This window comes from Triticum urartu, chromosome 7A, assembly GCF_056163025.1.
Source record: "Triticum urartu cultivar PI428250 chromosome 7A, HENAU_Tu73, whole genome shotgun sequence".
Taxonomy (NCBI): Eukaryota; Viridiplantae; Streptophyta; class Magnoliopsida; order Poales; family Poaceae; genus Triticum; species Triticum urartu.
In genome coordinates, this window is record NC_141879.1 from 82,386,974 (window position 1) to 82,404,596 (window position 17,623).

The following is a 17,623-nucleotide window of genomic DNA, read 5'->3' on the forward strand; positions in this document are numbered from 1 at the left end:
ACATCAAGTTTTAAAATGTCCACAAATTTGGAAAACAAATCAATTTTCAAAACCAAAATTATGAAACTTGAAAAAAGTTCAAGTATTTGGAAAAGAAAATGCAAACAAAAAATAAAAGAAAAACCGACCAAACCGTTAGAAAAAACAGAAAAAAAATATAAAACCCAGTTTTGGAAGCTTCCCGAAATCGGGGGCTCGGTTAACTGGAGAAATAATAAAAGGAGAAAACAAAGTTTTTAGTCAAAGGTGGTGTGATGTCGTAGTTGGCGCGTGCTCTGTGAACTTAAGGTCCCTGGTTTGATTTCGTTGCCATGCACTAATTTTTGCTATTTTAACAGAAAAATAAAGAAAAGGAAATGGGCCAGCCCAGGTGTGAAGAATGTTGTGCGCCGGCTTGCAAAACACACATTAATGGGCGCCTTCAGCGCTAAATAGGGAATGCCAAGTTTTTGGGTTAAAAAATTGCCCAACTTGGGCCTCTTGAAAATCTCACATGCAACACCCAATATGCCTTAAGCTACTCGCCTCCGCCTCTATTATGTCTTGACAACACTAGATGACCCGTTGCGCCATTGGCGCAAAGTAGAACTACGACCAGGAAGTTAAGCAAGCCATGAGCAACACATCTAATAAATGTTTGTTTTATAAATCATGCCCAAAGGGCATCAACATGAATAAGAATAGATGACCGTTGCCCTTGGCACAAAGACCAACTGGATCCAAGAAGGGAAGCAAGTTATGAACAACATAGGTGGTGTTTGGTTCTCTAGTCTTAGGACTTTTTCTAGTCCCAACTAAAAAGTCTCTAGTCCCTGAAAAGTCCCTCCATGTTTGTTTCCAGAGACTAAAAAGTCTCTAGTCCCTTCCTAGAGGTTATTAAATGACCATGTTGCCCCTAATATATAGAAAAATAACAATCAAATAACACCATGGGGTGACGGGCCAATGGATGCATGGAAGGGCATTGTTGAAAAAGTCCCAAAAAGACTCTCCTTGAGAGTCTTCTTCATTTAGTCCCAAATGCCTAGTTTACTCCCTAAAAAGTCCCTCCCGTTTGGTAAAAATGTCTCTAAAAGGGACTTTTTCTAGTCCCTACACAAAAAAGTCCCTGGAAACAAACACCCCCATAGTCTATGATTGATCCATAAAAGGGTGAATACCAATGCAATAGAGAACTTAGGCAAACTATCTAAATGATGTTTTTCACAATGATCCGCAGATGATTATGTCTGTGTTGCGTCCGTATTTGCCTTATATTTTGCAAACGATAGATGACGACGATCGTTGCCCATGTCATACTATGGATATACAGAAGCCGTTTGCCTCAGCGAGTGAGTTGAACCTAAGAATATATTTTCATACTACAACTGGGTCGTTAGAAATTCTAGACATTTTTTTACAAAACAAGAACATTTTAAATATATCAAATAGTTTTAAATTCAAACAATTTTTGAAAATTCCGAACATATTTCAAAATACACGACACATATTTTGAAACAACGAACATTTTTTGTAAATGGGAACATTTTGTGAAACTCGGAACAAAATTTGAAAAAGGAAAACATTTTTATTTTATCTGCAAAAAACTTTTGAAAGCTGGAACATTTTAAAAAATCTTGAATATTTTCTGAATTTATGGAAAAAATTGAAAGTAGCAACAATATTCGAACTTTAACATAATTTTGGAAAAATGTGAACACTTTAAATTTTCTTAACAAATAAGAAAACATATTTAGTATTTGTGATTTTTTAAACATGAACATTTTTCGGAAGTTTTGAACTATTTATAAAACACATAAATATTTTTTGAAATTTATGATTTTTTAAAATCATGAACATTTTTTAAAAAGGGAAATAAACAAAACAAAAGGGAAATAGAAAACACAAAAGGAGAAAAGGAAGAGAAAAAAAGAAACAGGAAAAATGAAAAGAAAAAAGAATAAGGGGAAAAAAGAAACAACTTGAAAATCCAGTAGTTACTCGTCAGGATTCTTCCATGAGGTTGCCAAAACCAGATTCTACCAATCGCTCACTCGCGGCTAAAGTGGGCCAGTCCAGTTACTCGTCTGTTCCTCTTCAGTGTGTTTCCATGATAACTTGACGCGACATGCCTCATATAGAAAAACTCGTACATTCACCTATATTATATATTTTTAGATTAGGTTTCTTTTTATGGTGGTACTAATTCTTGGAGAGAAGGGTCATATCCCGCTGCTCTCCCATGCTCCAACCTTGGCCCAAAAAAGCTTGTCCACCAAGACATAAGAACAAGCTTTCGTTTGGGCTCAGTCCGGCTCTCGCCTCGCTGCCATTTTTGGGCCCAAAAAAACCCCGCTACCTGTTTTGGCCCAAAAATATTCCGCGGTCTTTTGTAGGCCGAAAAATATAGTTGCGTGGGGATTCAATCTCACAATTAGCCATGTAGAGTATAAGGACAATGCTAATTAGATAATCCCACCTAGCCTCTTTACATGAATTCTCGCCCATTGAAATGCTTCCGTGAGTTGCCTGGAAAAACAAGGAGCCTCCTCGAGAATCAATAAACAAATATGCGGATAATTAAATTGGATGAAGGAAAAATCCCATTAATTAAATGAGTTGTTGCCTAGGAATTCTATGGCTGGATGTGCCAATGGAGAGAGAGGACCTCGATTAAATAATTGGGCATCGAAAGGAATTGGAATTAAAAGAAGGAACACATAGGTGTGGTAATTAACCTACATGTGAGTGTGTTTGAATAGTGATTTGAGGGCGCAGCGTGTGGCATTCATGCACATATTGGTGTTGAATTGGTTGGCAACAAAACATGCACACTGGAGGCGCTTGGCAACTGACCAAACTCACCGCCTTGAGAATGATCTTTGTTCCTTTTGAACCTCATGTTACAAATTTTGCTTAGCCATGTTTACATTATACAATTTGTCCATGCTAAAATGTGATGACCAAACACACCGCCTTGAGATTTATCACGTTTGTCGTAAATAGATGGACAAGTGACCACCATCGACGATGGTATAAATTGAAAAAGTGAGAACTCATTAGGGGTGCACGAGAGTTTGTTTCTCCCGCTACAATGCACGGGCATATTTGCTAGTAGAATTAGAATGTCACCATGCAATCTTGATGTTCGTGGTCGATTTGCCACAAACATGCACGGAAGACAACAAAATATGGAACCACTTCATCTTGGGAAACGTAAGATAGAATTTAGCACAAGTTTTCTTCAGAATGCTCACATAACTTTACCACTAGAAACCATGATATGGATTAACAAGTTCTTATTCATGCCAGGAGATGGCTAAATTGGATCAACTAACATAGCAGTGCAAACCCAGGAGGCCAGAACCAAAAGTACACCCACAAAACAACTACTGTAGTGCTATTTGAAGACTCCAAATGCATACGAATTCAGTTCCTTAGTGCTTTAGACTTGTTAATTCTTCTTGGAGCTGCCAGCTTCTTGATCTTTCACGCTTGTTTTCTTCTTCGAGCCACCAGCTTCTTGATCCTTCAAACTTCTGCTACCTTTTGAGCATGTGTTGGTTTCCCTTAAAAAGGAAAGGGTGATGCAACAAAATAGCGTAAATATTTTCCTTAGTTTTTGAGAACCAAGGTATCAATCCAGTAGGAGACAACGCACAAGTCATCTAGTACCTGCACAAACAATTAAGAACCTCGCAACCAACGCGATAAAGGGGTTGTCAATCCCTTCACAGTCACTTGCGAAACTGAGATCTGATAGAGATAATAAGATAAATATTTTTGATATTTTGTTGTATAGATTGAAAAGTAAAGATTGCAAAATAGTAAATGAGATGCGACAATAAAAGAGATGCAATATGATAAGAAAGAGACCCGGGGGCCATAGGTTTCACTAGTGGCTTCTCTCATGATAACATGTATTACGGTGGGTGAACAAATTACTGCCGAGCAATTGATAGAAAAGTGTATAGTTATGAAGATATCTAAGGCAATGATCATGAACATAGGCATCACGTCCGTGTCAAGTAGATTGAAACGATTCTGCATCTACTACTATTACTCCACACATCGACCGCTATCCAGCATGCATCTAGAGTATTAAGTTCATAAGAACAAAGTAACACATTAAGCAAGATGACATGATGTAGAGGGATAAACTCAAGCAATATGATATAAAACCCATCTTTTTATCCTCAATGACAACAATACAATACGTGCCTTGCTGCCCCTACTATCACTGGGAAAGGACATCGCAAGATTGAACCCAAAGCTAAGCACTTCTCCCATTGCAAAAAAGATCAATCTAGTAGGCCAAACTAAACCGATAATTCGAAAAGACTTGCAAAGATATCAAATCATGCATATAAGAATTTAGAGAAGAACTAAATAATATTCATAGATAATCAGGTTCATAAACCCATAATTCATCGGATCTCGACAAACACACCGCAAAAATAGTATTACATCGAATAAATCTCCAAGAACATCGAGGAGAACTTTGTATTGAAGATCAGCGAGAGAGAAGAAACCATTTAGCTAATAACTATGGACCCGAAGGTCTGTGGTAAACTACTCACGCTTCATCGGAGAGGCTATAATGTTGATGTAGAAACCCTCCGTGATCGATTCCCCCTCCGGCAGATCGTCGGAAAAGGTCCCCAGATGGGATCTCACGAGTACGGAAGGTTGCGGCGATGGAAAAGTGGTTTCTTGGCCCCCTGATGTTTTTAGGTATAAGAGTATATATAGGCAAAAAAAGTACGTCGGTGGAGCTCCGTGGGGCCCACGAGGGCGCCCCCCTATCTCGTGGCTGCCTCACGAAGTTCCAGACTTACACTCCAGGTCTACTGGTTTACTTTCAGTCTAAGAAAGATCATCACGAATGTTTCATTCCGTTTGGATTCCGTTTGGTATTTCTTTTCTGCGAAACATTGAAATAGGGAAAAAAACAGAAACTGACACTGGGCCTCCGGTTAATAGGTTAGTCTCAAAAATAATTTAAAATAGCCCATTAAACATTCAAATTAGATAATATAATAGCATGAAACAATAAAAAAATATAGATATGTTGGAGACGTATCAACTTTCCTTCGTGTTAGAGCTACCAGCCTGAAAACGGCAGATATCAAAAGACAAAATTCAAATAAGTTGTAGGATGGAGGTACTGAATAGGAGACTCCCAAATGCGATTCAAAACTTGCAATATATCATTTCATTGCAGCCATTTCGTGTTTGACTGGTTGCAGTTTGATGGGGATCCGCTTACTTGAAGTGTATGGTGTCGCTGGCTTGGCCAGTTGTGAGCCGTCTGATTTCAGATCAACGACTCAAAGTTGAGGCTCACGCACAGTGAAATGATTTGGACCAGTCACCTATGATCCGGCGGTTCAGAGTGGCTAGGTCAAGCTGTGACATAGCCATTCTAGCTAAGTCAGCCAAGCTACGCGGGTCACAGTTATGGTATGGGCTGCTCTAAAACAACTCGAGAATTTTGTAAATTTTTATCGGACAATTTGGAGAGAACATGTGAAGAGAAGTGGAAAACACCAATGACCGCACTAGTCGGTAATGAGTAGTTGATACGACTGGGAAGAAACTTTCGTCCTTCAGCTGGGCAATTTTGAAAAAACAATAAATAGATTTTTTAGTAAATATAGACGGTCATTGCCTCATAGGCAACAGAAACTACATTGTATACAATTCTTAATATTGATACCCCGGCCGGGTAACATTAGCTTGGTTAGTTAAGGAAGGGTTCTAGCCACTTTCTTGAAATTTAGATTAGTCACTGGATCAACAACTAAGAAATGGAGTATAGCTAAATAAAAGAGTGCCGACCAATCCACAAACAAGTGATTGTTAGCAAAATGTTCTACTAAACAGTACCACTGCTAGAAAAAAGATGTTCTGCAAGAGATAAAAGTGCAGTCAAGCAAGAAAATGAGAGGAGAAACTATTTTGGCGCACCTTCAGGGTGGGGCGTGGCCATGCCATGAAATAGGGGCGCACCCATCCACTGGATGTGAAGAAGTCTGCCTCCAATTGCAACTCAGGCTGGAGGGCGTTCTTGAGGCGAAAGGCACAATAGCGGAGGGCGCCATTCTCCGTGCCCATGGAGACCAGCACGACGCCGGCGGTCACACCGCAAACCTTCTTTACTTGGCCTCGGACGAAATACCATTTCGAAGCATCCACCTCCCACTGCTGCTCCCAGGACTTGTCCTCCTTCCGGAACCACATTCGCAGGAGACTGTCTTCCATGGCCACGAGGCAGGTTGTGCCGTCCTCCGTTTCCCCGACGACGCACGACGACGGATCGGAGCCTAGGTTCTCCGGGAGAGCGACGTGGCAGAACTCCATGGAGCCAACATGGAGGGAGGCGAGCCGAAGTCGTCTAGACCCCCTCCAATAGATGCTCCCACCGGCGTGCACGGGCCACCTGTGGTCGTCACTCCTTGGTGCAGTAATGCCTTTGGGCGCCAGCGGATGGGAGCACCACTCGCCCGTCCGGGAGCTGTAGACGTGTGCGAACAACCTGCCGCCCTGGTTATCCAGAGAAAGCACACGGAATGAAGTCGGACTGACACTGCAGGCCGGGAGGAAGCAGTGGAACTGGGACGAGTTGCTGGTGATGCTCTTGTGGTTGTCGGTTATGCGCAGTCGCGAGTGGGAGATCGGGTCGAACACGGCCAAGTAACGGCCGCTGCTGAGGAGTACGAGGCCGTGGCGGCAGTCCGTGACGCGCCACTCGTACTCCTCGAAATCCGCGAGATGGAAGTCTCGCCGCGGCGGACGACGGCAGCGAGGTGGCGGTCGCGGCGGAGGAGCGCGCGGTGGAAGGCGGGGACGGCGCCGCCGGGGCGGGGGGGGCGACATGATCGAAGTAGCCCAGTAAGGGAGCCCGGGAAAGGAAGCGGTCGTAGACGGCAAGGGAGGAGGCAACGCTGCACAGCCGAGGGCTGGCGAGGGCGGCGCTGGCGAGCGAGGGCAGCGACGGGAGGCGGATGAGGATCTCGCCGAGCATGTCGTCGCCGAGAGACATGAGGGAGGTGGGCTCTGCATCGCGCTTGCGCTTGCGTCTGGTCGGGCCGTTGGTTGCCATCTCAAATTCTCAATGGCGCAGAATGGCGATGGCGAGGTGTGGGTGCTCGGAGCGTTGGAGGCGGAGGAGAGTTATGTGGAGCAAGCCGCAGCCCGCGGGGGAGATGGAGAGGATCTAGGAGCATTGGTAGATGCGACCAGCTTCCATGCACCAATGGTCGCATCTTGGCACCGTCCATGCCGGCCAATCGAGTAGGAGCATTAGATGCGACCTGCCATGCACCAATGGTGGCACCTTGCACCGTCCATGCTGACCAATCTAGTAGGCGCACAGCTGCACAAGTGCTTCCTTGATGATGGCACGAGGAGTCAAAGCGGCATGCGCTGCTTCATCCAATAAACAAGAACTTGGTCGCGTGGAGTTTTGTGCTAGAATTTAAAAATATATAGTTTGTGATCATCCAAGTTGACTCAAGCGCAGATGTATCCATGTGTATGCCCAACGAAAAATAACATGTTGCCGTCTGTAAGCCGAGTGTACATTATTGTGTAAGCCAAGTAGTATCAGCAAAACTACACTCAGCTTACATAGGGCAGTCGGCTTATTTCATGGAAAACACTCGGCCCAAAGAACACTCGGTTTATTTCATGGAAAACTACACTCAGGCCAAAAAACACTCGGTTTATTTCATGGAAAACACTCGGCTTACATGCAAGACTCGGCGAACTAACTGCCATGTGGTCACTGTCACCCACATGATGGCTTCGTGACGGCGGGCACTATAATCAATTAATGCAACGCCTAACATCCAGGCGTTACACAGTGTAGTGTAGCGCCCCTATGTCAGGAGGAAGCCCCAGCCAGTAGAGAGAGCAAACTGGGGCTGGTCAGTCCATTTTGCCACGATATTTTCACCAACAATTCAGTTTGTGAAATACTTCCGTCTCGAGGTCAACTGTGTCCATTTTGCCACGATAGTCATAGTTTGAAAAACCGAACGGATGAGGCCATCGTCGGATGAGATTTTTCTGATCAAACCTCCAGTTCATCGGTTCATTTGCCAAAAAAAAGATTAAAGTGTATTTTCAATTTTTGACCACACATCAAATGAATACACATGATATTGGATGAAAACCATTAATAAATCAAAAGTATTACTAGCCTAGTTGATTAGGGGGCCTTTAGCATGCCTTACCTCAAGCAGGTCAGATCTTTGATTTCTCGTTGATGCCCTATTAATTTCTTAAATGACTTTTCAAGACGCCGGCTTTCAATTTTTTCGGTCGGACCGCCGGTTTGGTGCAGTTTTTAATACTATGTCTATATGATGCATACATCTAATCTAACCCCATCTCTCACCTAAACAGGCTTGCACCCTTTTTAGATAAAGCACAAATCAAAGTACACCTTTAAACAATACAAAGTAGTAGGATGACCCTCTTAGAAAACAGATTCCGGGTTAACCGTATAACATAAAACGCACGCTACTATGTTGTGAAAAGAACAAAGGCAGACAACACCATGCCACACCCTAAGACACCCAAACTCCACGACGCCATCATTAGGAGGGAAAACAATGTGAAGCGCCGCCCCAACCCAGTCTGGACAGAAAAAGGGTCTTCATCTGGAGCCCTGACAAAGAGAGGAGAACCAGAACGACGTCCTTGAGACGAGGGCGGCGCCCGTAGGCATCGCCGCCATCGGCACAAAGCGTGGAGGTTTCGCTCAGCGGCTCATCGATCGGTGTCAGCACGAGGCATCCATGACAACTACGATGTGCATAGACCTCCAGCTTTGGATCTGGACATCACCAGTACCAACAAAAAACCAAGCGCGAGCAACCCACCACTACACCCCTTGCCGCCCACACGACCAAGAGGCATGCCACCGCCGTCGACATGATGCCCACCGGGAGAGTCAACTATGCGGACCGGCATCTGAGGCAACAACCTTAGCATCCATGGCTCAAGGACACGACCAATCGTGTACATCACAACACACAAACCTTGGTAGGAACAACAGAAGCCACTTCCTTCCACTCCTAGTCTGGCATCAGCCACGGGGTCTAGATCAGCGCCTCCATAATATAAGAGGCGCCAATGACTGCATCACCCAACCAGTCCCGGTAGACCGAGGTATAATTGTAGGGTAACGTCAGGGCCGTCCATGGGCTTGTGCGAGCTGTGCGCTCCGCAGGGCCCCCAAAATCTGGCCGAATTTTCGCTTATAGGCCCATCAGAACAACAAGTAGTGGCTTAGCCTTGCTGTCTGGGCCCTGTTAGCCTGGAGCCCCTATTTCTCGCTTCACGCGAGCCGACAGCAAAGCTCTCACTGAAGCGTGGGCGAGCTAGGCCGGCCCACGAGCGCGGGAAGACACAACCTGTTTTCCCTATTTTTTTTACGTTTTCTGTGTTCCTTTGTACTTTTGTTTATACTTTAAAATATTCTAAATATATATATTACAAATAAAAACTCTTCAAAAAACATTTGAAATAATGTTGATCATGTATATAAAAATGTTGAGCAAGCATTTGAAAAAATGTTGAACAAGTATTTGAAAAATGTTGAAGAAGTATTTTAAGAAATGTTGAACAAATATTTGAAAAAAATGTTGAACAAGTATATAAAAAATGTTAAACAAGTGGAGGCCCACGAGTGCAAATTTCCGGGCGAACTCAATCTGGCCGATCTATTTTCTCAATTGCCTCAAAAAAAATCTAATTTCTCAAAAACAAAAAGATCTGTTCGGTCTACATGCACACGACGTAGGACAGGTGGCAACTATTTCCTCATTTTCTTTGTGGGTAGCTATTTTTCTCAATGTAACAACGCACTAGGCTTGCAGGAAATTGCATGGGCCCTAGTGCTCCATCTTTTTTTTACTAAACCTACTTATAATTTACTAATTTAGACACCCTCAATTTTTTTACTGCTGTAGACTATTCTTTTCTGATAGATAATTATGTTAAGGTGTATACAGAATATTGAACAATTATGTTTTTCTTATCAATTCATCTTCACAAATAATATATTGAACCATTATGTAATTTTATCATTTCCATCTTTTGTGTACATGTGCACAGGTTTATTAATTTTGTTCATGTCATCTTCTGCTATGCAGCCAAATTGTTTGTGGAAGGTATTACGAAGATATAATTGACGATTTCGTTCAAGAAATACTAGACGGATGATGCTTTTTGGTAGATCGGGAGATCAGATTATTGCTTTAGTATTACATTTATTCAGTTTTCTTTAGAATTGTATTTGATATATTTCTAAGTTTATACGAAGTAACATGTATCTGAAGTTATATCGATAAATGAGAGTATGCTTCGATAGTATCATAAGAATATTCAAAATTTTAGGGCTCCATTCCGCATTTCGCACCAGGGCCCCAAATTTCTGGAGACGGCCCTGGGTAACGTGTCACGCAACAACAAAAAATATGCTACACGATCACGGCCAGGACAACTATTAAGATGGCGGGTAACGATCAAGCTCACAAACTAGCAGAGTTGCGGAAGCCGTAAGAAGTTCGTGAAGCGCGACAATTCCCACAGCTAGGTTATACCTCCCAGCACGAGAATTTCTCTAAGACGATCTGCCGATCAAGAGTCGAAGTAGATGACCCCCTCCAAGTTATCCATGCGTGAAAGTAAAAAAAACAGAGCGTGGAATGAATGGTTTCCTTACCGTCTTTAACTTACCAAGAGTGCTACGCAAGTACATCATGCCATGTCAGTGAACTTAGACAATTACGAGTTAAACATGTCATAATTAGCATACTAACAAGCCAAAGAGAGAGCAAGTGACCCTAGGATGCACAAATAAAACATAAACATGACCATATGGACATGAATAATAGCTTATAATCCTGGAAATTGGGAATTTCCCAAGCTATGGAACCAAGCCAATACAACAAGCACAAGCACAATGCACAGAGCCATATCAACCCTCAAATACCACCTCAACAAGCTCAGGAAAATAGTACAGTGCCTCAACAGTACCCAAATAGCACAATTGGACCCAAGAGAGCACAATCACTGTTTGATGGCCATGTCACGAGTCTGGAATAGCCATGGCACAAAGCCATGAGCTTAGAGCAATCCATGGTATGACACAGGAGGAGGAGGAACTCAGCAGTGAGGTTGTAGTAGAGGCCGAGTGCAAATTTCCTTAATTATTTAATTTCCTGACATAAAGGCTAAGTTAACAATCATGGGTAAAGTAGCGCACCTCTATAGAGTGTATTGAATTGTGACTTGTTACTTCCCGAGCTGGGAAAGATCGACGATCATGGCAGAATAGGAACCATGAGAGGTTCTAACAGCTCATGAAGTCCGATGATCACATGAAATTAACTAAGACTTGACTCCTACAAGATATTTGCAAAATGCATTGTCGTGGCCCTTTGGCCCCAGTAGTAGTGTTAGAGCATACATTACTCATCTGTTTTTTTTAGAATTACATTACTCATCTACTATAAATTTAGACTCCGAATATTTGGAGAAAATGCAGGAATACTCCACAGCAGGAGGGGGGTACTACTAGGAGGAGCTAGACATGTCAGGCGGAGTCAAAGTTGTCTGACTATATCATAGCTTATGTTGCAAACAATGGAGAAGAGGGGGCAAGACCAATAGGCATAGTCTAGTCGTAGTAACGATTAAAGTTTTTTTGTGGGTAAAGATAAAAGTTACTATAGTAGTAACCAAGGCTGAATAAACAACCATAGATTGATCATGGTGTCACATCACAAATTCTTTTTGAATATAGATGCTCACAAACCATGCATATGCATTTCATGATTTACATGCATTTTGGAAATTTCCAGGGATTAATTTTGCTATTTAATAAACCCTAATTCATTTAGGGATTTATTTAACGTCCATATTAATGCCTATCGAAAACGGATTTTAAAAACTGCATTGGTGCTGCAAATATTTTTCCTATAATTTACGATACCCAACTATTTTTGTGGAAGTATATGTGATATTTGGATTTGGAATGGCAATTTTTGAGCCACATTAACTCTCTAGTTCAAATTAAATGGAATTAAAAAGGGCACTGTTCACTGGGCCGAAACAGTAGCCACAGCAGCGCAGCCTAGCCAACTGCCCAACTACTTTAGGCCCACGAGGCCACACGCACGTTCTGCACGAACCAGAGCACCAATAGCTGCCCGGTCTAGCCTGTTAAATATCCGCTACCGCCCTGGACCAGGAGAAAACCAGAAGTCGAAATAAACCGACAACATGGCATGCTTAGTTAGCACTGAGACGAAAAAAACGAGGTAATTTGTGGTACCAGCTTGGCTAAACTGATTCATAATGTTTTTTTTCTAAATAGAGTAAATATTGTCACAAATGTGAAATCTAGGGGCAAAAAATGAAATTCACTCTAAAATAAACACACTGGGAGCTCATTTTCCATTAGCTAGAAACAAACATTATCTAGGTGATAGAGTACGGTGTAACAGCTGTGAGGTGTACACTGCTAGTAGCATGAAGGACATTTAAAAAAAATAGTTGTATTCATTAGAAATATCCATCACATCGTTTATGAGGATTGGTACAATTTCACTTTTTGTCTCCTCGAACCAATCAGAAATGAAAGGAAATCTAGCCAATTGCAAGTTTGTGAGCAACTTTATTTGCTTCTTCATTTCAGTGCTCGAATCTACAAATAGGAAAATCACAAGCAAAATGAAAACAATCATCAAAAACTGCCGCCGCAGCCCCCGACAATCGTCCTTCTTCCTTCATGGTATCAATCACCTCCATGCTATCCAATTTTGTTATAATGCGGTTGTACTCGTCCTTTGCGCCAGCGATAGACCGAATTTTAAGGCCAGAGCTTCAGCCATCAGTATATCCGCGCACCAGTCAATCTTACAATTTTCCCAGCAATAAATCTACCTTTGCCATATCTTAAGACAGCCCTAATCGTACCCTTGAGTAAATCATGGTCAAAAAAAGCATTAACATTAAGTTGAACAAACCCCACCGGAGGACACGATACTGATGGTGACCAATTTGAATCCTTCTCCCAGCCAGTAGTTGCAAATGAACCTTAATTTTGAAGAACACGAGCTAGGTGGCATCAGTCTTAGTCTATTGGAAGTCAAGTCATCGCTGATGGTGACCCGATAATTACTTGACCTGGCGGACACGCAGTGGTGCTGGAGACAAGTCACAATAGAGACAAAGACTTGACTCTTAATACGTCAACAGTTAAGTGCCTGAGTCAAGACGTCATGTGGAAAACTTAAAATTCAACATCAATACTTGCTCCTACATTTAAGTGAGTACTCCCTCCGCCCCGAATTACCTGTCGCAGAAATGGATATATTTCAAACTAAAAATACGTTCAGATAAATTCATTTCTTCGACAAATAATTCCGGACGGGGGGGGGGGGGGGGGGGGCACCAGATATTGATAATGACATGTATCGATTTCCAAAAATGAAAACAGATGATGACATGTATCGATTTCCAAAAATGAAAACAGATGATGACATGTATCGATTTCCAAAAGTAAAAACGGGAGAAAATGGAGACTTCACAAAAGATCTGCACGTATTGTTTGCAATAAGAATCTCTCTTTTTTTGCGAGAAATGCATAAGAATTCTTTGGTAGCCTTTGATTATATATATATTGCTTCAAAAACTGAAAACCCATATATGAAAAAAAAAACTGCCTAGCACTGTCAGCAATTTTGCCTTAGCTTCTTGATAGAAATATTTAAGCTGAATCACTTCAAAGAAGCTCGATTCTGTATAGCGTATAGACACAACGCACAAGTAGCGCCAAACACGGGCTAACTAAACTCTCTACAAATTCCGAAACAACAGAAAAAAGAACTCTCTACGGAATAAGAAGAAAAATTAGATTCCAAAGTTAGGTGTTGACTAGTCATACTAATACTGACCAACTGAAATGGGCTGGCCAGAAATAAGCTGAAAAAAATGGTCTACTATTCCTTTTTCCAGGTAACTTGCTGATAAGTACTGTATGTGCCACGGGCTGAGTTCATCACCTGGACCGAGACAAGAACAACAGCAGGCAGTTCTAGCTAGGCATGGCGATCATCCTGCTGCTCTTGCTCAGCTGCCTCACGCCGTTCCAGGAGGCGGCCGCCGATGCGTTCTGCGACAACGTTAAGGTCCTCGCCGCCACCCTCCCCAACAAAACCTCCTCCTCCCCGGTACACTTCGCCACCGCCACCGTCGGCCAAGCCCCTGACATCGTCTACGCGCTCGCGCTCTGCCGTGGTGACATTCTCAACGACACCGCCTGCTCCCAGAGCATCGCCAACAGGTTCGACTTGGTGCGGAACGCCACGCCACCGGGCCTGGGGTGCTACAAGGTGGTCTCCTACTATGGCGATTTTATCCTCCTCTACAGCTTCAACGACATCCTTGCTCCCTCAATATACACCAATAGTACGGGAGATGAAAACGGTGGCGACCCTCCCTTTGAGAGGTGGAACGTCAAGAACGTCACCGGCGACGTGCCCCTCGTCGCCGGCCTCATCCGCGAGCTGCTGGTGGAGACCGTGGAGAAGGCGGCCAGCGCGACACCGAGGCGGTTCGCCACGGGCGTCATGGACAGCGGCAGGACCTTCCCAATGGTGTACTCGTTGGCGCAGTGCACGCCGGACCTGTCCACCGGGGACTGCCTGGCATGCCTGAATCATCTCCTCGGCTTGATCAACTCCACCACGTCCCTGCGCATGGGAGGACAGATGGGCGTCATACGGTGCTACTTCAGGTATGAGGCGTCTCCGTTCTACCAAGGTCAGCCTATGGTAAGCCTCGGGCCGCCGGCTCCGACTCCAACCGAACACAAGAGTAAGCCTATACCCTTGTTGATTCTTCTAGTTATGCCAAGAATTAATTAAGAACTTGTAGAAGACTAATTCAGAGCTAACATGCTTTCATATCAGGGCGCATGAGCAAGCTGTGGATAATTGCCATAGTTTTAGTACCTCTAGCGGCGGCAGCATTTCTCTTCTTCATCCTGTACTCTCGTCATCTCACAAAGCAAAAAAAAGGTACTCCACTAACTAATTAATTAATTAAGTGCTGAAACGATGTTCCATTCCATTATTTGAATTACTTCTAGTTAATCATAGTGTCAGATACGACTAAACGTGAGGGATTAATTTCCCTTATTCTCAATCATACATCTAGGTACACTGCTGACATTACAAGGATCAAGGCGTTCTCAAGATTTGGAAGGAGACGAACAACTGGTTTGGCAAGGGGGGAATTCAGAGTTCATGGTGTTTGATTTTGAACAGCTACTAGAGGCCACAAATAATTTTTCAGAAGAAAACAAACTTGGACAAGGTGGCTTTGGCCCTGTCTACAAGGTAAATTTGTATGCTTATATGATTTCCTTATTTATTGGGAACTACTCCCTCGGTCCACAAATATAAGATGTTCTAAATTTTTTTGTGACTCGGATCTATATAGACATGTTTTAGTGTGTTTGTTTACTCCTTTCAGTCTGTATGTAGTTCATATATAACTTCATACTGAAATATCCAAAACATCTTATATTTGTGAAGGGAGGGAGTATTTAGTTAGTCTATATGAATTATAATTATTGTGGGAACGAAATAATTTATAAGCCCACATTTTGTGACCAACCTCCAGCTGGCAATTTGGAATTGAGAAGCAGATTAGAGGCTCTTTTGTTTTGAGAATAGATTAGAAGCTTTTTAACCCACAGGGCAAAACGCCTGTTTCATTCACATTGAAAAGACAACCAAATTACAATACTACAGGCGAACAAAGCCAGCAAATGCTAACAGAAGGGGGGAAAACTAACAGCTCAACATGACCAGGATGGAAGCATAATTTACATGAGGAGGGTAGAGCCTAACTTTTGAATACATATTTTTCCCAGGGCAAGCTTACTGATGGACTAGAGATAGCAGTTAAGCGACTTGCTTCACATTCTGGTCAAGGTTTCACAGAGTTCAAAAATGAAGTCCAGCTCATAGCCAAACTCCAGCACAGCAATTTGGTTAGGCTTTTGGGATGTTGCTATCAAGACGAGGAGAAAATATTGGTGTATGAATACTTGCCAAACAAAAGCTTGGATTTCTTCATCTTTGGTATGCATTTGCATTTCTTAATTGAGTTTACATGCTTTTTTTTCTCACGGATTAGAGTGACTAGAAATTGACTCGACATTTTGTTACTGCTAGCCCCATGAGTATATATAGTTTGTATTCCCTAGGTAACTGGCCTGTAAAGAATATGATCATTTACCTTGTCTATTCCCCCTGTTATACTGATATCTAATTGACGTGCAGATGAAAAAAGAAGAGAATTACTGGAATGGTCGAAACTTGTAGCGATAATCGAAGGAATAGCACATGGACTGCTTTACCTACATAAGCACTCCCGGTTGCGTGTCATACATCGAGATCTGAAACCTAGCAACATTCTGTTGGACAGTGAAATGAATCCAAAAATTTCAGATTTTGGGCTAGCAAAAATATTTAGCTCAAACACCGAAGGAAACACAACAACAAGAGTGGTTGGTACATAGTAAGTTTCATATAAATAAAATCATCTCATAAGTATTTATCTTACATTTGAACAATACGCACTAACTTTTACATGTGTCATATACAATTTTAGTGGCTACATGGCCCCTGAGTATGCTTCACAGGGTGTCTTCTCTATCAAATCCGACGTCTTCAGCTTTGGTGTTATTATCTTTGAGATCCTTAGTGGAAAACGGAATTCTGGAAACCAACAATATGGAGATTTCATCAATCTTCTTGGATATGTGAGATTCTATACAGAAACTTAAGCATGCATTTTTTTAATTTGTTGTACAATTTTCAATTACTTAGGAATTAGAAGTTATAACACAACCTCCAATTTGCAAACAGGCATGGCAATTATGGGATGAGGGAAGGTGGATTGATCTCGTTAGTTCATCGTCGTTTTCCAAAAGTCACTCGACAAAGATGATGAGGTGCATTAACATAGCACTATTGTGCGTACAAGAGAATGCAGCCGATCGACCAACTATGGCTGATGTTATAGCTATGCTAAGCAATGAGGCTATGATCATCGATGAGCCTAAGCAGCCGGCATATTTCAATGTGAGGGTAGGAAATGAAGAGACATCGACTGCTACAGAGTCATGTAGTATTAATGATATGACCATATCAGCCACACTTCCTAGATAATATTTTGTTCGTGTTACATGGTTTATATGTCGCAGTCTATATTGATGATACTACAACTCTTGTACAATTTATAAGTTTAAGCCGCCCTTCCTAATTGGTGTATAGTCCTTCATTATATTTTTGCATACTTTTACCTAGATTAATTGTTTGTTTATGATATGGGAAATGATTCTGACCACTCCGCCGATCTAGGTGCGGGTGTCCGCCGCCTCTAGCACGTGACGTGTGTCCCATGTGTGGCTCATCCATCCTTATTCCCAGCAAAATAGCATCCACGCGTTTCTCCACCACTGAACCATCTTCTTCCGTGTGAATCTCCTTAAGTTCTTTCACAATGAAGCAAACCTCTAACGTGACGGGTGGATTTGTTTGTCAGTCTG

General features: G+C 42.5%; 2 protein-coding genes across 2 annotated transcripts; one reads left to right on the forward strand and one right to left on the reverse strand.

Moving 5' to 3' along the window:
• Window positions 1-4,993: 4,993 nt before the first annotated feature.
• LOC147958023 (uncharacterized) lies at window positions 4,994-6,783 on the reverse strand. The gene has a single exon (XM_087535357.1). The coding sequence runs from the start codon at window positions 6,340-6,342 to the stop codon at window positions 5,911-5,913; it is 432 nt and encodes a 143-aa protein (XP_087391483.1). The 5' UTR covers window positions 6,343-6,783; the 3' UTR covers window positions 4,994-5,910.
• A 7,245-nt stretch (window positions 6,784-14,028) lies between these two features.
• On the forward strand, window positions 14,029-17,355 carry LOC125519680 (cysteine-rich receptor-like protein kinase 10). Its single transcript, XM_048684410.2, has 7 exons — window positions 14,029-14,877; window positions 14,973-15,080; window positions 15,220-15,401; window positions 15,941-16,151; window positions 16,353-16,590; window positions 16,684-16,834; window positions 16,941-17,355. Exons 1-7 carry the CDS (start codon window positions 14,106-14,108, stop codon window positions 17,241-17,243), a joined length of 1,965 nt encoding a protein of 654 aa, XP_048540367.2. The 5' UTR covers window positions 14,029-14,105; the 3' UTR covers window positions 17,244-17,355.
• Window positions 17,356-17,623: the final 268 nt, after the last annotated feature.

Bases quoted from the DNA above. Each gene is read 5' to 3' on its own strand.
- LOC147958023 (XM_087535357.1), bottom strand. From the start codon at position 6,342: ATGGAGTTCTGCCACGTCGCTCTCCCGGAGAACCTAGGCTCCGATCCG.
- LOC125519680 (XM_048684410.2), top strand. From the start codon at position 14,106: ATGGCGATCATCCTGCTGCTCTTGCTCAGCTGCCTCACGCCGTTCCAG. The intron at 16,152-16,352 runs GTATGCATTTGC...ATTGACGTGCAG, and splicing joins CTTGGATTTCTTCATCTTTG to ATGAAAAAAGAAGAGAATTA. The intron at 16,835-16,940 runs GTGAGATTCTAT...ATTTGCAAACAG, and splicing joins TCATCAATCTTCTTGGATAT to GCATGGCAATTATGGGATGA.